Here is a 23,970-nt window from a genome sequence, read left to right as displayed (position 1 = left end):
CACTTCAATCTCTCTGGTCACGCGATTACAGACATGAAAGTTGCGATATTACAACAAAAAAACTTCAAAACCAGACTCCAGCGAGAGACTGTTGAATTGGAATTCATTTGCAAATTGGATACAATTAACTTAGGCTTGAATAGAGACTGGGAGTGGCTAAGTCATTATGCAAGGTAACCTATTTCCCCTTGTTTTTTCCAACCCCCCCCCCCCCAGACGTTCTTGTTAAACCCTGGATTTGTGCTGGAAATGGCCCACCTTGATTATCATACACATTGTAAGGAGAGTGATCACTTTAGATAAGCTATTACCAGCAGGAGTGTGGGGTGGGGGGAGAGAAAACCTTTTGTAGTGGTAAACACCCATTTTTTCATGCTTTGTGTGTATAAAAAGATCTTCTATACTTTCCACAGTATGCATCCGATGAAGTGAGCTGTAGCTCACGAAAGCTTATGCTCAAATAAATTGGTTAGTCTCTAAGGTGCCACAAGTACTCCTTTTCTTTATGCCATGAGTGAATGGCTGTTTGTGCAGTGTTAGGAACAAAGGACGGGTAGGGTTGGCTCCTCTGAGGCACAAAAAAACAGGACATCAGGGATGATTTGGAGACCAAACCCATAAACCTAGACAGCTGCCAGAGTGTACTGAGCCCCCTTATAGATTTTTCCAGGACAGCTACCTCAAACAAGGGATGATCCTGGGAAAACCTGGGCAAGTGACAACCCTCAGGCAACCACTGGAAGGGACCTCCTTGGTCATCAGGTCCAGTCCCCTGCTATCGCAGGCAGCTCTTTCATATTATCCTGTTCATAAATATACCAAACTCCATTTTAAAACTAGTCCTCATTGGGACGCTGTTCTAGAACCTCCCTCATGTGATGGTTAGAAGCCTGCTAATTTCCAGCCTAAGTTTATCTGTGGCCAGTTTAATCCCCATTCCCTCCCTGGTGTTGTTGTAAGAGCCTTAGATGACAGATACTGTAGAAGTGCAGAGCATCATTAGTCATCATCATTTTAGTTATTTATACCCTGCAACATGTGGTGCTGGGACCAACCTTTGCAGCTCGGAAGTGTTTGGTTTGAGCCCTTCTCTGTTGTTGTTAGCAGCAGCACCAACAATGCTTTTGGGGTCAGAGTGGCAGTGGGATGTGCTATTACGTGTCAGCAGGGTGAAGCCTGGCCCATCTCACCCCATGTCTTTAACTGCTCTGTGAGCTCCCTGGACATGGCCTGTCCTTTACTATGTGTGCACCTGGCACAACAGGGTTGGGATCTCAGCCTCGGCCTAGAGCAAAGGGACCCTCCCCCATGACCCCAGCAGCTCTCTGGCTGGGCAGGGCTCCACTGGGAGCAACTTCCTTCCAAGTCTGGGGCAAGTGGAGAATTGTGGCTGAACATGCATGGTGGAGCCAGGTCCCGCTGCAGCCACACACAACGAGGCCCTGGCTTGGTGCGATGGGCCCAGACACTGCGGTGAGGGGCGCATCAGAGACGCAGCGAGCGGAGACACCTCCCACAGCTTCGTGCCCACTCCCTGCAGCGGCCTGGCATGACCCAGCCATTAGGACTACAACTCCCAGAGCACCCTGCGGCGCAATGGCCTTCAAACCCAGAAATGGGACGGCCCTTCCTTCAAAGGCTGCCCTCTCAGTGGACACAGCAGGCGGCAAGGCCCGCCGTTATCACGCTGATTGGTCACAGCGGGAGAGGCGGCCCTCCCCTCCCTTTTTGTGATTGGGCAGATTAGATGGAATTCTCACGCCTTAGCGGCTGAATGATTGGCCGTAAACGTCTGCCAGCTCCGCCCCCGCTCTGTGATTGGACAGAGGGGGCGGCTCAGCCCCGCCCCGCCCCTTGTCCGCGGGTGGATACTGGTAGCTGCAGGCTTGGGCTGCGCCGGGCGGGCGGGGAGCCGTCGGCTCTGTGTGTGTGCGCGCGCGCGCGGGGAGCCCGGAGCTGCGGCGGGCATGAGGTACTGGGGGGAGGGGACGAGGGCAAGGCGAGGGGGAATGGGAGGTACAAGGAGGGGGTCGTGGTGAGGGGTATGGGGTGGGGAGTAGGGGCAGGGGTGAGGGGTATGGGGTGGATGGGCAGGGGTGAGGGGTATGGGGTGGATGGGGAGGGGAGAAGGGGCGGCGTGAGGGGTATGGGGTGGATGGGGAGGGGAGAAGGGGCAGGGGTGAGGGGTATGGGGTGGGGAGAAGGGGCAGGGGTGAGGGGTATGGGGTGGATGGGGAGGGGAGAAGGGGCAGGGGTGAGGGGTATGGGGTGGATGGGGAGGGGAGTAGGGGCAGGGGTGAGGGGTATGGGGTGGATGGGGAGGGGAGAAGGGGCAGGGGTATGGGGTGGATGGGCGAAGGGGTGATGGGGAGGGGAGAAGGGGTGGGTGTTTAGGGTGCATAGGGCTGGGATAGAGGGGAGGGCCATGGAGTGGGAGAATAGGGCAAGGGGCAGGGGATGAGAGGAGAGGGGGTTGGGGAGGGTAGTGGATGGGGAATTAGGGGGAGATGGAGGGGAAGAGCCAGGAGGCTAGAGGAAAGGGAGAGGAGAGGGCAGTGGGAGGGGGCCCATAGGGATGGGGGGGTGGATAGAGGAGCAGGGACGGGGAGGGGGCCCATAGGGATGGGGGGGTGGATAGAGGAGCAGGGACGGGGAGGGGGCCCATAGGGATGGGGGGCGTGGACAGAGGAATAGGTATGTGGAAGGGGCTGGAGGAAGAATGAGGTGGATGTCTGGGGTGGGGGCACTTTGGGGAGTGGAGGGGAAGGGGGGAAGAAATGGGGCAGGAGGGGGCAGGGTAGTGTGAAGTAGTATGACTTTTTAGGAGCTGGAGACAACCCAGGGCTGTGGGAATTGGGGGTGCAGTAGAGACTGGGTGGGAGGCTGCGGGGTGTGCTAGAAGAGGGACGGTACCGGGATTGAGGGGGAGGGCGGGCTTGGGGCTTTGGGCACTGGAGTAGAGAGGAAGGGGGTTGAGTCCACCTTTGGGAATCAGGAGGGAGGCAGGAATGTCAGGGAAGTGATGGGGAAGGAAAGAGGGGTTGGGATGGGTGGGGGGGAGGGGAAGCACCGATGGCAATGGAGGGAAGAGTGAAATGAATCGGCACTTGAATGCTAAACTCCAAGGAGCTAGGAAAGTATCTGCTAGGGTGTGTGGGTGCTGTGGACTGTGGGGGAAGGTGTGTTCACTGGGGCTACTGTGGGATTTGGGGCAGGTCCAGGGGGCTGAGGCTGGAGCGTGCCTGGCTGGTACGTATCAGCTCACACAGTTGTTTGCGAGCATACCACTCCAAACCTGGTGAGTTTTAGGATTGGTTTGTGGGGACGAATTCTGGTCCCATTGAGGGTTTGTGGATTGGTTTGTGGGATGGCATCCTGACAACCATGGGGCTTTGTGGTCTCTGGGAATTGGAGCCTGTGGAGCCTTCCCCGATGTGTTGATCTTGGCTTTGAAAACAAAAATAGTTCTTAGAACTTGCAAAGCAGCTGGCATCCTTGGCGGTATGACGCCCAACAATCCGGCAGCCTCCTGACATGCCACCACACGTCAGTGGTGTTACGGAATCCCGCAACCCGCTCCTGCGCTGGCAAGAAGATCGGGGGTTCTGGCTTATCTCTCTCTCTGCATACATCCTTCCCTCAGACCACACACCCACGCAGAGTCTGCCTGTATTGCTAGAGGTGGAGGACACCATATTCTACCAGCACAGTTTCCTCCTTCAGCATCATCGTTGGGTGGGGGGAGCCCGGGGGTTGCCAGGTCTGGAAGACACGAATGTGTGACTGCATCAGCATCCCCATTGCTGTATCCCTCACGCCTCCTCACCATTGCCATGGCAACCTCCTATTGATGGTGTATTTATAGAGGAGGAAAACACTGTTCAGAGAAGGAGGGAGGGGAACTGATCGGGTGGGCGTTGAGGCTGGGTTCTGGGTTTGGATTCCTTAGCTTTTTGTCATGCTTAGGCAGAAAAAATTAACTCTTCAGTGTCCTTTGAGGTGGAGTATTTTGTGTTCCAGACCCTGTGTTTTGTATGGGTGCCTATAATGCTGGTGTGTTCAGAAATGTGAAATACATGCCCAGAATATAAATGCATGTCTATATAATCTATGTCACTTGCTGCTATGATACATGCACGTCAATCATGTGTATGGTATACACATGAATATTGAAGTTCATATCTACCAGGTTGTTTTTCCACTGGATTAAATAGCCCTACTCCTTCATGCTAGGAATATACTCATGTTCCTCACATGACCTGCGTCCCATCAGCTGGCCCTTTGCATGCTTAATTCAAGAATTACCAGCCCGGCCTCAAGCTTATAATTAAGTTTAAAATATCAACTCTTCTTAAAATGATCCCCCATCCCCCCCCCCCCACACACACATACCCCTACCCCCTGAAATGTGTCCTCTCGCAAGAGGGGTATACACCACCGCTCATCAGAGACACCATGTGGCCTAATGAGCCAGGATTCCTGATTTCTAATCCCAGCTCTTGCCACTGACTTGTGTGAGGATAAATTAATGATTGTAGACCACCTTGTCCCTTTTAAGTATTGTTGATGAAGATGAGGGTTTGTGTGTAACCCTCTTCTGTTGTCACGTAAATCTTTATTTCTTAATGAAACCGAACATAAGCAAAAATTAGCCAGAGCAAAGTAACCTCTGATTATAGCCGATGCAACTGACCACGTTACAGTTACAAGTTCTCAACCTGTGTCACATCAATGTTTTAGGGACTGAAGTTTCCTCTATTGGGCTAACCAGAGCTTAGAAAAAATTTCTTTTTGTTGAAAGCATCTATATTGGTCCAGTCTATCTTCCTAGCCCCTGGTGGAATGTGAGATAGCAGACTGTAAAATCAGGTTATCTTGCTTTTTTCCTTCATCCCCACTTTAATTCCAGCATGTATTTTGCAGTCAATATTTCACAGACTGCTAGAGAATGCTTTAGGCCATTGAAATGTGCATTCCATATGGCTACAGACTTATTTTCTGTGTCTAACCATTCTTGATACAACAGCTTCTAAAATCATGTGAGACATAGTTGTGGTGTTGGTGGATAGAAATGTTAGTAATAACCAAAAAGAGGTTGTGTGCAAGGTTCACTACTCCCTGCTCTGTTGGGGTAAGAAAAATCTGCTCTGTTACTGGAAGCCTTACGTTTCTGGGTTTTGAAGAGATGTGACTTTTATTTCTAGCACTCGTGAGTAAAATAACTGGGCTTAGAAACTGTTGCTGAGCTACGTAAGGACTGATCTAGATCTGAGTATTGTAAATCCTGGACCTCAGACTAGTGTAGCTTTTATTTCTTGTTGTTTCTCCCCCCAACCCCCAATAATAAAAGTAAAGTCCGGTGAGAATCATTTTACCTCTCTGGTTTGCAGAGTCACTAGAGCCCCTGGATGGAATTGGGTTCTGCTGTGCAGATCTGAGATGGGGGGGAGAAAAGCTGGGGAATTCCTGTAACGATGCATCATGGGCTTGAGCTGGCTAGCAGAGCACAATGGGGAGGTGGTAGAATAGAGTCTGAAGGATCCTCTTGTCACTGGTGAATAGGAAATTGCTCCTGTGTGTGGAGGGACACCAGACACTTCTGCATAATGTGATTTCATTGTTTACAGCAAGTTAACCTTCCAAATGTAGTATTGCCTTCCTGAGTTTGCACACCGCTGTCGCCCCACTGCGGGACTGTTAGTTTTGCTGTGCAGCATTAATGGAACTCTTCTCGTTTGCGCTGCTGCTATTCAGGAGGTTGAGCAGCAGTGAAACAGTCAGCAGTTGTCATTCTGCAGCTACGCGGGAAAGCTGTGAACAGCAGAAGCATCCACTGGAACCGTTCATGGAGGAGAAGGGCTCAAACATAAATACACTGGAGGCAGTTGAGGGGCATGGGTAGAGTAGCAGTAGCTGGGAGGTGGGGGAAGGATAGAGTAGCAGGCTGCTCGATCCCCCTAAGCAGTGCATTCCAGCACCCTCTCTTTCTAGCAGCTGGGGATACTATTACTATATTACTGTTACTCAACTTGTGTTGAAGTGGTGCCTTGGGCCCTGGTCCATTACTGGGGCCCCTGTGTGCCAGGTGCTGTACAAACCCAAACAGCTTACGTTCTGTGGGTGTTTCTTCCTTCATGTGGCTGGTGTATTCACCCTAAAGTTAGCAGGTACCAGGTGCAGTTTTCAAGCCTGTAGTACAGTATCTGTGTGCTGTGGAGATCGGCTTTGATCTGGCACCTCTGGGTGAAGAAATCTTGTTTGTTTCTCACCCTCTGGCTTGGCTCTGGGCTCCTGGCCATCTAGCTCATCTTTCATTTTATGGACACTGTTCTGTATGCACCCAGATGTCCAAACTCTCTTCTTCAAGGGCCTGATCCTGTGAGGTGGTTGAGCATCCTCAATTCCTACTGCCTTAGGGAGCTGAGAACACCCCAAGCAGTCTACATGAGGGAGGCTATACCAGTAACTATGCCAGTAGAGCCGCCTAGAGGAAATGCGGCATAAAGAGATCTTTTGCCGGTATGGTTGAACCTCCAGCCCAAACGACGTAAGCTATACTGGTAAAAGGACTCATGCTGGCAGCATCTACATGGAGGTTTTTGGCAGCCTAGCTGTGTTTTCACACCCCTGCCCAACATAACTATTCCAGGAAAACTTTGTGGTGTAGACCCGGCCTCCACAGGTTGCAGGATCAGGCTATAAGTTCTCCGACCAGTAAGGCTCCTAAGTGCACACTGTGGGTTTAGACTGGCTGGCAGAGCCTTCCTGGCCACGTAAGAGGCGCTGGCCTTGGAAAAAGGGGTAGTTAATGTTAGGGCAGCAGAAGTTGGACGTAGCCTGGCAGTGAAGTACAAAGTCTCCTGCTGTGGGGAGAGGTTGTAAAGCACTTTGCAAGCCTGCGTGTTCTAGGCCTCTTGCCCGCCAGCCTGAGGCTAGATGATATGAAGCAGTCAGTTAATATGTGGGGACTGAGTGTGCTACATCTCTCCTGCATGATGTGATGGAGCAGAAGCCGTGGGGGTGTTTTTACCCTCTCCGACTGAAGTGGGGCACATTGTTCACTGAGAGACAAAGATGCCCTGAGCTGACTGATGGGAATCCCTGTAGGCCTTGTGGCATGCCTCTTGGGCACTCGGGAGTTATGCAGAGCCACTGATATGCTGACTTGAAGCCAGGGGATTTGGGGGCAGCCAAATGGACATGTGGGGTGGGAGGGCTGAAAGCGGGTTGGATGAGCTGGCGAGGGCCAGCTGCCATTCTGCGACACGTGGTGTGTACCAAAGGAGCCTGGGGGCAGTATTGGGTGGGTCATGGTTTCCTGTAGAGACGATGGGTATATAGAGCTCAGCTGGGACCTGCAGCAGGCTGCCTAGGCTCCACAAAAAGCCATCTTTCCCCATGGATCAGTCCCTGCTACTGGTGTGACCAAGGGCTTGGAACCACGGCCTGTGGCTTTGAGCCCTCCATGACTCTCCCATTTTCTTCCCAACAGGTAGGTGAAAGCCCTGAGTATCTGAGCAAGGCAGCATGGCAAGTAAGTATTTCCCAATGAGGGCCTCAAGGGCAGGGAGGGGCAAGCGTGGTGTCTTCACCTCTTATGGAGCAAGGGGTATGGGGGGACGGGTCTCTTGCATGTGGTGGGGGAAAGGGCTGGTAGCCTCCTCTTTGAGAAGAGGGTAGGGAATAGTCTGTGTTGCCTTGGGTCTCAGAGTGGGGCAGTGTCATGGCCCCTTCTAGGATCAGAGGCTTGAGGCACGGCTCTGTCTCTTCCTGCACATCTCTTCGCTGTGTGTTCCCGGGCTGCAGAATCAGAGCCTGGTGTACAGTAGAATAGCTGGGTGAATTGCTGGTCCCTCTCGCATGCCTGTAGCACACCAGGCACCCCCACCCAACTGCGTTTTCAGTTATGCCACCATTTGGCTCAGCCTTGCTCTCACCACCTTATCAAGCCAGAGTGGGCACAGATTGCTGGCCTAATAGCCCCAGTCATGCACAGAGTGCTGCTTTGCCCTTCCCACAGTACACTGGTCACTGCTTAGGCAGCCTGCCTGGTCTGCTTTCCATGCTGGGGCCATTTGGCTGGGGGCCTGTTACCTGTGCTGCCCAGGTGGTGGCGCTCATTTGTGCACTGTGTTCACAACAACCCACTTCTTCAGCAGTAATTTGACTTTGTTCTGCTCCAGTCGCCAGTATGGCTCCTGGGAGTATGGTACGGGCAGATCTGAGAGTGCTGTGGGCATTGATGACTAGCTGGAAAGGGGAGATTACCCAGGCCCTACAGTTGCTGTGTAAGCGAACAGCCAAGTAACCCACTGTAATGGCCGCTGCTTGGACTAGCGAGCTGGGCTGTGACAATATCGAGGGCCTGATTGCTCAGCACGATAAAGCTGGGACAATAATAGCAGGGTGGAAAAAGCATGTTTGATCTTTAAAGAGCTACACTGAATCCTCCCTGCTCGCTCTTGTGTGCAGCCTGATGTGCTGCTGCGTGGCACAGAGGCTGCGTTCAATGCTCCTCTGGGAGCTGAGGATAGCCCTGGTTCTGAAGCCAGACTGGGAGAGGCCAGGGATCTTGGGATCTGCTTGGGGCATGCCAGGATCCAGACCTGACAGTGGAGACAGCGGTCGAGCTGAGCCAGCAGGAAGAGCTGGGGGACGAGGGCTACTCTGTGCCAGGTACGCAGCTCTTTGTTATATATATATTGTGCCAGTGGCTGAGGGCAGGTGCAGGGGAAAGAGTGGCTTGTTATGGATGCTGCCATTAGTGCTTTTTAAAAGGCACTTATCGCCTCAGACAAGGTGGAAGGGCCCACCTCTCCCCCTGCCCTGCCATCCCTGGCTCCACAGTTACCAAGCCCTTCCCCAATAATTCCCCAGTAACCCTGCCCAATGCCTTTCTGGCCATATGAGCCACGTTCACTGTTAGGGTGGCTGTACCCAGCAGCCGCTGAGCAATGCCATCTGCTTGGACTCGAAGCTGGTGAAGTAAGGGGGGAAAACAAAATAACACAAACTGCAGCTTAAGCCTACAAATAAGAACTTGGTGGCAGGAAGCTACCTCTTGTCTGCTGTGGCCAAACGTTTGTGGCACTGCATCTGTTGGTCTCTGGGTCATGGCACCCAATTAGCATGCTGCTCTTATCTGGCCTCAGTCATGTGCCATTCTGTCTGATTAATGCATGAAAGACAGTCATTGGCATATTTTGTTATCAAAGTGATGTAGAGCTAACACAGGCCATGGGAGCTGCCAGGATAATTACTGTTTATCCTACCTGCTGTCAGGCACTGAATGCATTGAAAGAAATCTACCGTGGATACCAATTAACTGTAATCCTTATTCCTTTGTGTCTATAAATCTTTCGTCACGCTTGTGCTCCAGTGTACAGAGGGAGATCTTCAGGGGCACACCCTGCTGTTGACAGTCACTGGGGCTCACTGGTCTTAGTGCCTTTGAAAATCTCTACTCCCCCCCCACACACACCTCCCATCCAGTTTGGAGGCAATGCTTATTCCCCTTTACCCTGTAGAATAGGGGAGGGCAAACTACGGCCTGTGGGCTGGATCCAGTCCATCAGGGCTTTCAATCCGGCCCGCGGGATTGCCAGCCCTGTGGTGCAGCAGGGCTAAGGCAGGCTCCGGAAGCAGCCGGCATCACATCCCTATGGTCCCTGGGGAGGGAAGGGGCAGAGGGCTCTGTGCAGTGCCCTCGCCTGCAGGCACCACCCCCCCGCAGCTCCCATTGGACGGGAACGGGGAACCGTGGTCAATGGGAGCTTTGGGCAGGGGGTGGTATCTGCAGGCGAGGGCAGCACATGGCGGAGCTGCCTGCCCCACCCCACCCCCAGGAGCCACTGCCAGACATACTGGCCACTTCCAGGAATGGTGTAGGGCCAGGGCTGGCAGGGAGCCTGCCTTAGCCGCACTGCTGCGACCCCAGAGCCACTTGAGGTAAGCAGCGCCGGGTTGGAGCCCACACCCTGAACTCCTCCTGCATCCCACACCCCAACCCTCTCTCAAACTCTGCACCCCATCCTGCACTCCAAACCTCTGCTCTGAGCCCCCTTCTGCACCCCTCACCCCTCCTGCACCCCAACCCCTTGTCCTGAGCCCCTTCCTGCACACTGCATCCCATCCCACACCCCCTCCTGCACCCCAACTACCTGCCTCAGCCCTACATTCATGGCCCTGCATACAATTTCGCCACCCAGATGTGGCCCTCGGGCCAAAATGTTTGCCCACCCCTGCTGTAGAAGCTCACGCAACCCCTGCCTTCTCTGAGCCTGTCCCCCAGTGTCCACTTGAGTGACTCCAGGGCTAACCTACCAGCCTCCCGCCTTGCTCTGATATCTTGCTCTCTCTTGCTGGGACCATCCGCACAGACATGTCTCTGAGGCTCCTGTTTGCCTGATAAGTAGCCTTTGATTGTGTGGTTATACTGACTGTCAGTAGCTCCCCATCCGTTCCTTGTCCTTCGTTCCAATGATTTAGCATCTCCATCCTTCTTGTAACAATTGTGAATTCTAAGGGGTCCTTGCAGGCTCCAGTTCAAGGAGAGCCTTTCTGGAGGCACTGGCATTCAAAATTGAGCTAGAACAATGACTTCCATTGTGTTCCTTAATGATCCAAGGAATGATCGAGCTTTTGATTCCCTTATTGAAGCTCTTATTTGTTTCTTTTCATTATAGAAGCCAGTATAGCACCGTGGATGTCCCAGAGCAGGGAACGGGCCAGGTGGCGAGGTTGCACAGTGTTGGAAAGGCTGGCAAACCTGAGGTCCAGGAAAAGCAGGAACAGGCTTGTCACTTCAGGAAACACAGAGGGAGACTCAAAGGAGATCGGAGTGAGTGTTCCAGTGCGAGGAGGAGGAAGTGAGATGCACTTCTGAAAGACTGGATGGGTCAAGGCAGAAGGCCAAGGAGCTAGTGCCACGCTATTTCCAGAAAGATAGGAAATGACTTGAGGATAGACAGCTCCATTGTGAAATCTCCACCCAGTGCATGAAGGCTGAAGAGCAGATGACAGCCAAAGCTGACCCAGCAACCGATCCCTGCATCATCTGCTCAATACATCCCTGCTAAGCTGTCCAGTGCTCCTCTCAGGACAGCTCCCTCACAGCCATTCCCCATGAAACTCCTTCACAAAGACTGAAGAAATAGGAGAGCTGGGGCCCCAGCGAGATGCACTTGATGACTGTAAAATAGCCTCTCCATTCCCATTGTTTTTGTAAATATGTTGCTCTGGTCTAGTATTGCAGTTGGCCTGCATCTTTGTATAATAAAGTAGATTCTGGAGAAGTCATTGTAATTCACATCCTTCATATTGTTCTTTATTATCCACGTCGAGCTGTCTGCGGTGACTCAGGAGCGTGACTACCAACCTCAGGGCAGACTGCTAAGAACCAGGGCAGAAACCCCAAATTGCCTGCTAGTTCTATACTTAGATTTCGCCAACCAATTATTAAGTGTAAACTCCGGTTCAGTAACAGCCTTCATATGGAGTCATATTATATACTGATATGCCGTATATCAGTTGCACCTTAGATCTCACACTGAAGACAACACTTGTAACCAATCCTATAATAAACTATTTAAAGATTTAGTAAATAGAAAAGGAAATGAGTTATTTACAAGATTCAAGCAGTAAACATAAATATACAAATGAGTTACAATCTTAAGTTTCAAGAGGTAGAAGCTTCTATAAAAAGCAAGCTCTATATGTCCTTTAGGGCTAACCTGGACTAAGCTCTGGGGATCTTTTGCTTATGCATAGAAAATCTTGCCCCCCAGAGTCCAAGCATCATAGAGATCCAGTTCTTTATTGTTAAGTGTTTTTATTCCTCTCTCTCCATGCAGGGGACTGGATTAGATGACCTCTCAAGGTCCCTTCCAGTCCTATGATTCTTTGTGCTCTGAGTTGTGAACTCAGCTGATGGGAGCAATCCACTTGCATGACTCATCTTCGTGGTGGGAGGAAGAGCAGAGCAACAAATGTCTTTTGTTCTCTTTAATGTTCTACAATAGTCCATCTGATGTTGATGGGCCTTCCTCTTGGCCAGGACGTAACACCTTCTGTTGGTGACTAGCACTTTACACTAGTTAATGTCTCTCTTGTCTGGTGATTTACAGCGTCACAGAAGCTTACAATACAAATGCTTAAATATTACTTGCAGCGTCTGTATCCCATATTTTAAGGTGAGATTAATGCATGCAGCAATTCACAAGCAATCTGTAAAGGCTAAACATGTTATTAAATTCTCATACCTATTTTAATAACACTAACACACAGGTGAGCCAGACTGCTTCCAGCTGTATATTTTTCCGTGATCAGTTGAGACATGGGAACTTTGGCATGAGCTGCCACCTGATCTGCCAGTGTCACAGTCCATACAACAGCAGTTCTCTCTTCCATTAACTCCCTCACCAGAGCAAATATAATAAACCCTAGGGAAAAAAGTAAATGCAATAACTCATCAAGTGTATCCCATCATGACCAAAAGATGGTGGCATGTCCTAGCAGTAATTGCAAATACACATCAGTGCCTCTGGAGCAGTATACTCCATAAAACCACTCACCATACCAGTTGAGAGTAGGAAAAATGAAGGTCTCATGAAAACATAAGGAGAAACCTGCCACCAATATAGCAACAAATGACTCCTAATTAAAGACAAGGTAACATTTTTAGTTAACTGCTTGCATGATCCTTCTTCCAAGTCCTGCCATTAGTTAGAAAGTGTGTGCACAGAGCACTTATTGTCTGGGCAAATTGCAGGCTGTGCTAATGAACAACTGCTTCATGTGTAACAGTTTGGCTGTGTGAAAGTTGTTTCAAATCCCACTGCCCTCTCGCTCCATTGTGCACAGGAGATCTTGCCTTTGCTTTCACATGGATTTTGCAAAATGCATGTGATTGCAGAGATAATTGCTGCAGTAGTCAGTGAAGTGTCATGACTGGTAACCCACCTGGCCTTGTCTCCCAAATGTGCACTGTCCTGGGTACAGATCTCTGGGTTTGTGCCATCTGGGAATGGTTTCATGAACTGAGGCACTGGTTGGCCTGCTGGGTGACCCTGAATTGCTGTGGGGATGGAGACGCCATCACTGCCTGGGCCGTTCAGTGAGAGTAGGGGTCCCCTCTGTTCTCCTGGAAGAGTCCAGAGTGTTTGACCATTCTCCTGTGTGCTCTGAGCACCCTGGGTATGTTTGCATGATCTTTGTGTGATCCCTGATTATTTAAATCCATGAATTCTCTCTGCCACCTTGGCTGCTCTGAGCACATGCCACTGCATGGAATGCCATGCCATTGCGAGAGTCTGAAACCAGCACCTGCTGGAGACTTCCTAGCCCCAAACTGGGACCCAAGGGAGAAATAACTGTCCTGGGTGGATAGCTTCCACAGGGCAATCGCCACTCTTCGGCAGGGTGATTCGCTGTCTCCTCCTTGTGGGCTGGTGCTTCCGCATTGGGGCTAGTCCACACCCACTGCACTGAAAAGTGTCCTTCCTTAGTATGAAGTTATGCAGCTGCTTGCTGCTCCTCACAGGTCCTGAACCACTTGGTGTCCCCAGTTTGTGGCATGCTGTGGACCCAAAGTGGGATTTCATCTGTGGAGTGTCATCCTTGTGTACTGCACAGATCCAGCCATAGGTGGGGTAGGGACATGAGCATTGCAGCCGAAGCTGCGTGAACTGCTGGTATTGGTCTCTGGCTCTTCACAGATGCTGTCAGGGCTCTCTGTACCTCGTAGCAGCTGTCGGATGCATCTCAGGATGGCCTCTCCAAAGCTCCAGCTGGAACCATTCCTGAGCTGAGGGTTTGTCCTGGCCTGTTTGAGAAGGGGAGTTGGAAATAATGCCAACTCCTGGGGAACTATGGGAGGTTGGCCTCATCTCCGACAATCCCTCTGGGATCACAGAAGGCCTTTTAGAATCTCTCACCCTGCAGTGGTGTACTGGGAATGTGGGATTGGTAATGCAGCATAAGGGGCGGGGAGAGTGGGGGAGAGCACAGCTAGCATAGGTGCATTGGCCCATTGGTACTTAGACTGGCATTATCCCCTGCTGCAGCTATCGTGGTTCAGCGCTGGTGCAGATGCTGCCTAATCTGCTGACCTATAATGTAGCTGCAGCATGGGCTGTGACGATGACGTAGAGAATCATAGAATCATAGAATCATAGAATATCAGGGTTGGAAGGGACCCCAGAAGGTCATCTAGTCCAACCCCCTGCTCGAAGCAGGACCAATTCCCAGTTAAATCATCCCAGCCAGGGCTTTGTCAAGCCTGACCTTAAAAACCTCTAAGGAAGGAGATTCTACCACCTCCCTAGGTAACGCATTCCAGTGTTTCACCACCCTCTTAGTGAAAAAGTTTTTCCTAATATCCAATCTAAACCTCCCCCATTGCAACTTGAGACCATTACTCCTCGTTCTGTCATCTGCTACCATTGAGAACAGTCTAGAGCCATCCTCTTTGGAACCCCCTTTCAGGTAGTTGAAAGCAGCTATCAAATCCCCCCTCATTCTTCTCTTCTGCAGACTAAACAATCCCAGCTCCCTCAGCCTCTCCTCATAAGTCATGTGCTCCAGACCCCTAATCATTTTTGTTGCCCTTCGCTGGACTCTCTCCAATTTATCCACATCCTTCTTGTAGTGTGGGGCCCAAAACTGGACACAGTACTCCAGATGAGGCCTCACCAGTGTCGAATAGAGGGGAATGATCACGTCCCTCGATCTGCTGGCAGTGCCCCTACTTATACATCCCAAAATGCCATTGGCCTTCTTGGCAACAAGGGCACACTGCTGACTCATATCCAGCTTCTCGTCCACTGTCACCCCTAGGTCCTTTTCCGCAGAACTGCTGCCTAGCCATTCGGTCCCTCGTCTGTAGCGGTGCATTGGATTCTTCCATCCTAAGTGTAGGACCCTGCACTTATCCTTATTGAACCTCATCAGATTTCTTTTGGCCCAAACCTCCAATTTGTCTAGGTCCTTCTGTATCCTATCCCTCCCCTCCAGCGTATCTACCACTCCTCCCAGTTTAGTATCATCCGCAAATTTGCTGAGAGTGCAATCCACACCATCCTCCAGATCATTTATGAAGATATTGAACAAAACCGGCCCCAGGACCGACCCCTGGGGCACTCCACTTGACACCGGCTGCCAACTAGACATGGAGCCATTGATCACTACCCGTTGAGCCCGACAATCTAGCCAGCTTTCTACCCACCTTATAGTGCATTCATCCAGCCCACACTTCCTTAACTTGCTGACAAGAATACTGTGGGAGACCGTGTCAAAAGCTTTGCTAAAGTCAAGAAACAATACATCCACTGCTTTCCCTTCATCCACAGAACCAGTAATCTCATCATAAAAGGCGATTAGATTAGTCAGGCATGACCTTCCCTTGGTGAATCCATGCTGACTGTTCCTGATCACTTTCCTCTCATGTAAGTGCTTCAGGATTGATTCTTTGAGGACCTGCTCCATGATTTTTCCAGGGACTGAGGTGAGGCTGACTGGCCTGTAGTTCCCAGGATCCTCCTTCTTCCCTTTTTTAAAGATGGGCACTACATTAGCCTTTTTCCAGTCGTCCGGGACTTCCCCCGTTCGCCATGAGTTTTCAAAGATAATGGCCAAGGGCTCTGCAATCACAGCCGCCAATTCCTTCAGCACTCTCGGATGCAACTCGTCCGGCCCCATGGACTTGTGCACGTCCAGCTTTTCTAAATAGTCCCTAACCACCTCTTTCTCCACAGAGGGCTGGCCATCTCTTCCCCATTTTGTGATGCCCAGCGCAGCAGTCTGGGAGCTGACCTTGTTAGTGAAAACAGAGGTAAAAAAAGCAAGGAGAAGGGCTGCAAAAGCCCCAATCTCCTTCCCTCAGACGGTGGCGCCTCTTAATTGAGAGTCCCTGCTCATCATTGGTTCTGGCAGCAGATAGACGCATGGCGCTTTGGTTCTCCTGAGCAGTGGTGGTGCTGCCGGCAACGCAGCCTGCCAATGGAGGGCTCAGACCCTCTGCCTCAGGAGCTCCTGTTCCTCCATCCATGCCTCTTCCCTGTGCCCTGAGGCTGCCTCCTGCTGTTGTGGCCATAAATGGGGCAGTGCCATAGCGCTACCAGTTGTGCTCTGGTCCCCTATTGCAGCGGGCGCTTTGCCTCTAATTCAGCCGGTGGTTCCCAGCCAATTGAACTGAGTGCACGTGTTGTTGTAAGGAACCAGGGCAGGTGGTACAGGATGGCTGGATCAGCCCAGATTGGGTGTTGCATAGGCTTCCGATGCCGTTAGACAGGAGACTGCAGGTGGGTGATATTGCAACAGGAGACCCTCAGTCATATGCAGGGAGCAGCAAACCAAAGGGCAGGCAGGGTTTTAACATGAACAGTATACCCCAGGTGTGACTAAAATCCCCTTGGAGCTTGGCCAATGCTTTTAGTGGATACGGCCCAGAGTCCCTCCGTGATCACCATTGTGTGGGTTGATTGCAGGCTGGGTTCTGATCTCCTCCCCCTGCATCCCAACAGCACTGGATTTCGCTTGGGCAGAGGGGCGGGATGGACAATAGCACCGAGGGCCTGAAGTTACAACCAGTCCGTTGTAGCACTCGCACGTTTTCCCCTCAGTCTAGTCCTGCCCGCACTTTGAAGCATTCAGGGCTGTTGAGAGAGAGGGATGGGCTGTGATGTGGCACTGCCGAGGTCATTGTGTTCTGCTGGTGCAGGGGTGGGGACTATTAAAACTCTACCTGTGAATCTCTCTTGCCATTGTCCTCCCTCAGCCCAGCGCACGGTTCCTGTCTGGCTCCATCACGCTAGCACTGGCCAGCTTGGTCCTAGGCAGCGGGAGAGCCTGTAAGGGCTGCTCAGCGCCTGCTCTGCCCTCTCTCTGGTAGGATGTTGTGCCCTCTTAGCTCGCGGGACTGGGTGGGCGGACTCTAGCACTGGGCTGTGTAGTATAGCCAGTGGGCACCTGTGCTGCTGGGTACCCGAAGCTGCCACCTGTGTAGTAGCCTGGTCCCTGTGGCAGCGAGAGGCCGCTCGTTGGATCGTGCTGGGGCTGGATGTGTGGGAGTCCTCAGCGCCTCTCTGCGTTCTGTGTTTCAGTGTTCCTGGGGGCCAAGAATGCCCACTCGGTTCTCAAACGCTTCCCCCGGGCCAACAGCTTCCTGGAGGAGTTCCGCCAGGGCACCATCGAGCGAGAGTGCATCGAGGAGATCTGCAGCTATGAGGAGGTCAAGGAGGTGTTTGAGAACAAGGAGAAAACGGTACATGGGGGGTGAGGCTGTGGGGAGCAGAGCCCGAGGAGATGGAATAACTCGAGCCCTGAGGGGGGTGTGAAGGAGATGGAGGGGAGAGAGAGCGGATTGCCCTGCCCATGAGGTGGTTTGTTCCCTGGGTGTCAGCAGGAAACCTGAGCTCAGCTCACCTGTCCCACGCAACGCCATCTCCCTGCCAGGTGTCCTTGCACTGCGATCCATGGTGTGGGCAAGGCATTGCTGGCATTGCCACTGTGTGCTTGTGGCACACTCCCTGCCCCCCAGTCTAACCAGGGCAGGAGGTGGTGCTAGCCCAGGGGCGCTCATTGGGCCACTTGCTGCTGTCAGGGCGAGAGCCCAGAAACCTGTGCACTGGTTCCCATGATGTCTCAGGTACTGGCTCCCGGGTTTGTGCTCCATTGGAGGGGAACCAGTAGGCGGTGGCGGAACAGTTCTACCTCAGCTACAGAGTGGAAGTCGGGCATGTAAGCGAGCAGCCCCCTTCCTTCGGCCACCAAGCTGAGGGGCACTGCTTTGACATGAACGCCTGTGACTGGTGCTGGTTTGTTCCCCTCTGCAGATGGAGTTCTGGAAAGGATACACCAACTCTGTCTACTCCGTCAAGGACCCCGGGCAGGGCACAGAGCGCTCAGATGCCATGTATGTGGTGGTGCCTCTCCTGGGAGTGGCTCTGCTCATAGTCATTGCCCTGTTCATCATCTGGAGGTGTCAGCTGCAGAAAGCCACGCGCCACCGTCCCTCGTACGCCCAGAACCGCTACCTGGCCAGCCGAGCGGGCCGCAGCCTCCCCAGGGTCATGGTGTACCGAGAGACATCTCACAGCCAGGGGGATGGCCAGTCCCAGCGTGAGCCAGGCAGCAGGGTGCCTGCTGATGGCAGAGCAGGAGGCAGCTCCCAGCTGGATGGCACTCTTTACCCGCCGGAGCATTCCGTCTCAGTCCTCTCCAGACTGTCTAGCGCCACCCCGCCCCCTTCCTACGAGGAGGTGACCGGGCACCCGGAGAGCAGCAGTGGCGAGGAAACCAGCGTCTCCTACAATGACCCACCGCCCAAATATGAAGAGATAGTGGGAGTGGCCCCTGCCTTGGGCAAGTAGTGGCGCTAGCTCCATGCGCCTGGACCCTCCTTTTGGTGTAATTCTCTCTCTCACTTTTACTAGACGATGCCATCACGGAAAAGCCTTACCTTCTTCGCTCACCAAAAATAACTGTCCCTAACGGGGGGTAGGGGGTGGCACCAGAGTCCAGGCTGGGGTGCAGTGGAGAGCAGCCACCGATGCAAGAAGGCACAAGCCCTGGAGATCCCCCCTCTCCTGCAGCCACAATCCAGCTTGCACAGGCTCTGCATGGAGAGAGACCAGCCCCCTAGAGGCACCCTGGCAGGTTGTGTTAGGTTCCTTGGTGCCCATGATCACTGGGGTGAAAGGATCTTGCAGCAGTGGAGTTCCTCTCCCTGTATCCCAGCAAAGCCCCATTTCTTTTTGTAGTGGGAAGAGCAGAGCAGCATGAACAAAACCTTCCCAAGGGGCAAGAGGTGCTTCCTGCCCATCCCAAACAGGCGACGTGGCACTCACAGAAGCGGGGAGGGGTGCTCCATGGAGTGCCAGGCTGCGAGAACAGAGAATGGCCCCGCCAGCCCTTTCCCATAAGTGCCATAACAGCAGGAGATGAGTGGCAGATTGTCGCTGGCCCTGTGGGAGTTCTCGTCGGTGTGTTCAATCCAAAAAATAGGTGTAGTGTCGTCCTGTGTTTGAAACAGCCACACTGCTGCCTCGGTGCCCACCTCAGCCTCACTGCATATGCACACACTGTCCCTGGCATCCATGGCGCTGAGACGCCCGTAGTCATGGGACCAGCGAACAGATAGACAGGACCTTTTCAATGTTTCTTGCAGCATCCATCAGTGGAGCCGATGATGGTTTGTGCCTCAGCAATCGTGTTGTTCCTACTTCTGGATGAGGTCCTGTTTTTCCCTGCATCTGGACTGTGGGATCTTTGTCTGGGAGAGGGTAGGGGATGGTCCTGGCTATTTCACTGCTCACTTGTTTAGCACTGATATTTTATTTTGCCTTTGGAAGATTTATTTTTCCTTGGTTTCTTGCCAGGGGTGTGTGTGAATGTCAATCACTTGAGATCCCTGTACAGCTTTGCACAAGGGGTGAAACAAATCCACTCTCTAGCTCTGTTACCAGGATCAGTGAAACAGATGCAGTTTATATCGTCCTCCTCCCTCTTCTCTGCTCATTCTGCCCATCTGCATTGTTGTGATCTTCTGCAGGATGCGGCTGCAACCAAGGAGATGTTTTGTGATCCTGTATCTTATTTCCAAAGGGGAATATCCCGGGGGCTAGCGCCTGTGTAGAGAATGTCTCTAAAGGTGTGGACTGGGGTTTGTGTCTCAATGATCACTGCTTTTTGTAACATCTGTTCTAGTGAGCGGTGCTTCTGTAACAATTGGGGATGAGGGAGTTGAGCTGGGATTGTCCTCTTGTGCCTCCTGTCTCTGTGTGTGGCTGAGGCAGGTGGGCAGTGGTCTGTCCTTTTGCCCTGCATGACGCCAAATCAAAGATTGATTCTGGCAGATTTTTAAGGTTCTTCCCTTTCTTTAAGTGTGGGGATGCCTCTTCCTCCTTGACTCTTCCCCGTTCCCCTCCCAGACCTCTGCCAGGGCCTCTTCCACAAATTGGACACAGTTAAAGAGGATGTCTTTCCATCCCATTCCCCATCCCACCATGCTCCAGCTTCTTATACCAGTGCAGTCTGTGAACAATCTGCAGAAAGGAATGCGTTGAACTACATGCTCACCAGGCTGGAGGCAGATGAAGTGCAGCACCCCTGCCATCCTGCACCCCAGACGTGCTTCCCCATTTCCATTGCAGCTTTGCTTCTGCGGGACCGTCAGCTCTGCAAGGTGAGGATGTGAGACTGGTCTCCAAGGCCCACAGTGTGATCTGTGCTGAGGCTACTGTATAGAACCTGCTAAGGCAGAGGGGAATCCCTGGGGCTTTGTGAGATCAGGGCGAATTGACTTGGGACCGTAGGGCCTGGTGCACCTGCAAGGGTAAGGCAAGCATGACTTGCTTCAGCATCTTGTGCTGCCCCTTGCTGCCTTCTGGAGCTCACACAGTTGGCAGGGCAGAGCTAGAGGAGGCAGGAGACACAGACGAGGGAGAGCAGAGGAACAAGGGAAAAGGGAGGGGGAATTGTGGGTGAACATGGTCTTGTGAAGTAAAGTGGGGGAAAGAGGAACTCAGTGCTGTCCAGCCCATAACTCAGAGGAAGCCCCTAGACACTCAGGCGCTCTGATTAGCCAACTGAACCATGCTGCTGTCAGCTCAGGTGATTTGTGATGTTTCTGTTCAGCAGGAAGTGCTGAGCGGGGAGTTGCTGGGGCTGGTGGACTCTTTCCCCTCCCGAACCCCTGGCAATGTCTCCAGAGGCTGGGGCTGGCCATATGGGGAGGAGGCATTTTCTGCATGGTGCATGTTTGATACAGGCCACTACCAAGCTTCACAAATGTGACTCTCTGTTGAAGATCCCATGTTCACAGTATTGTGCTTTATATGCAGCCAGGAGGTCAAATCTCCACTCTTTCCTATGACTTTTGGTCACCAGTAACTGTAAAGAGATCTATGAAACATCACAAACATACAGAGGCTGCATGTTGTGGGGCAGATTGTGGTTAAGGCATAGGACTGGGAGCTAGAAGGTCTGGGTTCTGGCCCTGTCACTGAGCCAGTGTGTGACCTTGGGACAGTCACTTACCCTGTCTGTGATTCAGTTTCCTCCTCCGAACAGACAGTAGCTTGTGGGGGTGTTGTGAAGCTAAATTTACTGCATGTAAAGTGCTTTGAGATCCTTGGATCAAGGTACAAATGATCCAGTGCAAGATAAATGGGCAGAGCTTAGGAAAGTTCCCTGTAAGATTCTGCAGGTTCTTTTGAGCTTCCTTAGTCTGCAGAGGCCTCTTCTCCTTATGGGTTTAAGAGTGCTTTGGTGCGTGGACATGGATTGGATTATCTGTGGGTTTTCCCTATTGGCTGTGTTGAACTTCAGGCTATAGGGCTACCAATTTAAAACCAGAACGTGCTGTCAGACTCTCTAGAGTTGCAGTGCACACTCCGTGGCCCAGCTTTCATCAGCAATAGTGGACCTCATGCTCCCATGCTGCTCCCTTGTATCTGTTCTTGGGCCCATTTCAGAATGCATGGAATGTGCAGAAATTGAGGGTGTGGGCTGATTTGGCTAAGGCCTGGATTTCACAGAATATTGTCAGCCTTTTTTTTAAAGAAACAAAGTGTCAGACACACTGATCATGTTTGGTTTTCTAAATATCTTTTTTGAAAAATCTGTGTTTTAGTCCCTGACTTTTTATTGGGGTCAAAACATTGAGAACCGAACATCATGAGTAGTTACAGAGAGCAACTTAATTAAACAGTGGACCAAATTCCTTGCTCTTACGAGGGCACAACTCCATTGTCATACACCAGCTGTGAATTTGGCTCTCTGACTGACATCACCTTTGTTATTGTTTCCCAGTGGGCTTTTGCCTCACTCCAAATTCTTTCCTTCTCTTCCCCTTTCTTCAGAAAACAGAAGCACAATGAGCACAGTAAAATCAAAGAGAAACCCCAGCAAAAGGTTTAATGAAACCAACAAAAAACTGTGTGCCTCAAACTTCCCTAAACTCTTTAAACCTCTTCTGCAGTCCTGTGAATCTAAAAGCTGCAACATTGTGCAAAGGCAGAGGAGCCTGACAGTGATCAGAAAAAGAAAAGGAGAACTTGTGGCACCTAAGAGACTAACCAATTTATTTGAGCATAAGCTTTCGTGATGCATCCGATTAAGTAAGCTGTAGCTCACGAAAGCTTATGCTCAAATAAATTGGTTAGTCTCTAAGGTGCCACAAGTACTCCTTTTCTTTTTGCGAATACAGACTAATACGGCTGCTACTCTGAAATCAGTGATCAGAAAGTGACCCACGGCAGCATGGCCATGAAATGCATCCAGTACACAAATGGCATAAAGGGAACTCTGTTTTGCTTTTAGTGTTGCTAATAGCATTGGAAGGCTAATTCTGTCTTGCAGGGTCTGATATTTAACTTGGAGATGTCCCCTTTTCAAAGCTGCTTTGGAAAAGTAGCTGATTACTGCTTACTGGATCTGAACAATGGTTCAGCTCTGTTACTTTCTTGAGGAGAAATGGATTATTGGTGATGTTTGTTTAGTGCCCGTGAGTTGCACAGTGCACTTATGCCCTGACTGGTACAAGGACCGACAGCTTATACTTAGGATAAGCATGAAAGGAATTACTGAGGGAATGAAACTGCCCGTACTCTTGTTGCATGCCATCTTGGAAAGCAATCCAGTTGCTTCTCTGAGTTGCACCTCCAACTGTCTCTTTTACAACCCTGCTGGTGAGTTCCTCATTGCAAGGAGCTTGGCTTAGCAAGGGGGGCTCCTGCTCTCTCCCTTGTGCCCCCCCTTCTTGTTGGCAGCCCCCTATGTGGTGGTCTCACTGTGCTAGTATTGAAACGTCCAGCACTGCCATCCCTGTAATGTTACCAAGCACAAATCTCCCCCCACAAGCACCTGAAAGGACATTTCAGCTGGGTGGAAACTCCCGTCACTACATATACCTCTCAACTGTCCCAGGTTTGCCTCTGGCCCAAGCACATCCCGTGTTCTCACTCCTTCGTTCTGGAAAATGTCTGACAGCGGAAAGGTGGACTCAGGAAACTGAAGGTTAGAGAAAATGTTATTTCTGTTCCAGGCGCCATGCTTGCATTGTTTGCAGATGCCTGCACTACTGTTTGTTGTCTCTCTCTCCTTCTGGGTCTGTGTTCCACATGTGGGCCTTAGTGGGCTGAGAGGTATATATGGTCTGTAGCCGGATCAGGATCCACCAGAGCCTGAAAAGGAACAGAGGGAGATAGATGGGAATTTATTCCTCTCTCTCTCTGTAATATTCACAGTAATTAACCCTGCGGTTTGTATTCTGTAAAACTTGGTATATTTCTGTGCCAAAATATTATTTATTAAAAAAAAAAACACTGTCAAAATTGTTTAGTGCGACTTTTCTTTTAACTGAACTAACTTGTTGGTTCCGAGTTACTCTGGGGGGGGGGGGTCAGCTCCTATTTAGGTTGGAGGACTTTTCTGTGGGCCCAGTTCAGCCTTGCACCTTGTGTAGTCATTTACATCAGTGCAAAGTGAAGCACTATGAAATCACAAGGGTACCATTTTTCACCCCTATTGTATGAGTGTAAATAGCTACACACAGTACAAGGTTTCTGGATGAACTGGGCCCTGTGTGCCTTTTAGGGACTAGCTTTCTAACTTGGATGAAGGTGATCAGTAAACTCAGCTTGAAAGGAAGGACTAAAGAACGCTGCATGCAGGGCTAGAGCTGTCATTATGCTTATTGAGAGAGAAAGAATGGCATGAAATTCATCTTTGAAACTGTACTTTCAGCTCATAGAACGCTGTGCTGGAAACACAGGGCGTGTTGTCTTCAGGTTACAGCCCAGCACTGGCTAGAGTCTGTTTTGGACTGTGACCTTTGTCACCCTGTAAAGTGGGAATAATGCTTACTTCACAGGCACATTGGGAAGATTAGCCCATGCTGTGATATTTATAGCGCAGCTCAAGAGCCTTGTCTGGAAGGCAATATGCACTGGTCTGGTTTCGGCCTACCAG

The 23,970-nt window shown here is 51.3% G+C and overlaps 1 protein-coding gene across 4 annotated transcripts; it reads left to right on the top strand.

Annotated features, from left to right (window-relative positions):
- Positions 1-1,835: 1,835 nt before the first annotated feature.
- Positions 1,836-21,859, top strand: PRRG3 (proline rich and Gla domain 3). Of its 4 annotated transcripts, none has more exons than XM_037908842.2 (4): positions 1,836-1,972; positions 7,493-7,534; positions 17,100-17,260; positions 17,832-21,859. In XM_037908842.2, the coding sequence occupies exons 2-4, from the start codon at positions 7,528-7,530 to the stop codon at positions 18,366-18,368; spliced, it is 705 nt and encodes a 234-aa protein (XP_037764770.1). In that variant the 5' UTR covers positions 1,836-1,972; positions 7,493-7,527; the 3' UTR covers positions 18,369-21,859. The 4 variants fall into 4 exon arrangements, 1 of the variants encoding a protein (XP_037764770.1); XR_005226746.2 differs by lacking the exons at positions 17,100-17,260; positions 17,832-21,859 and adding exons at positions 8,473-8,676; positions 10,686-11,298 and having other exon boundaries at positions 1,855-1,972; XR_006283636.1 differs by lacking the exons at positions 17,100-17,260; positions 17,832-21,859 and adding exons at positions 8,435-8,676; positions 10,686-11,298 and having other exon boundaries at positions 1,855-1,972.
- The last annotated feature ends 2,111 nt before the right edge of the window (positions 21,860-23,970 follow it).

This window comes from Chelonia mydas, chromosome 9 (genome assembly GCF_015237465.2).
Source record: "Chelonia mydas isolate rCheMyd1 chromosome 9, rCheMyd1.pri.v2, whole genome shotgun sequence".
Classification (NCBI taxonomy): domain Eukaryota; kingdom Metazoa; phylum Chordata; order Testudines; family Cheloniidae; genus Chelonia; species Chelonia mydas.
This window is presented reverse-complemented; position numbering and strand designations above follow the sequence as displayed.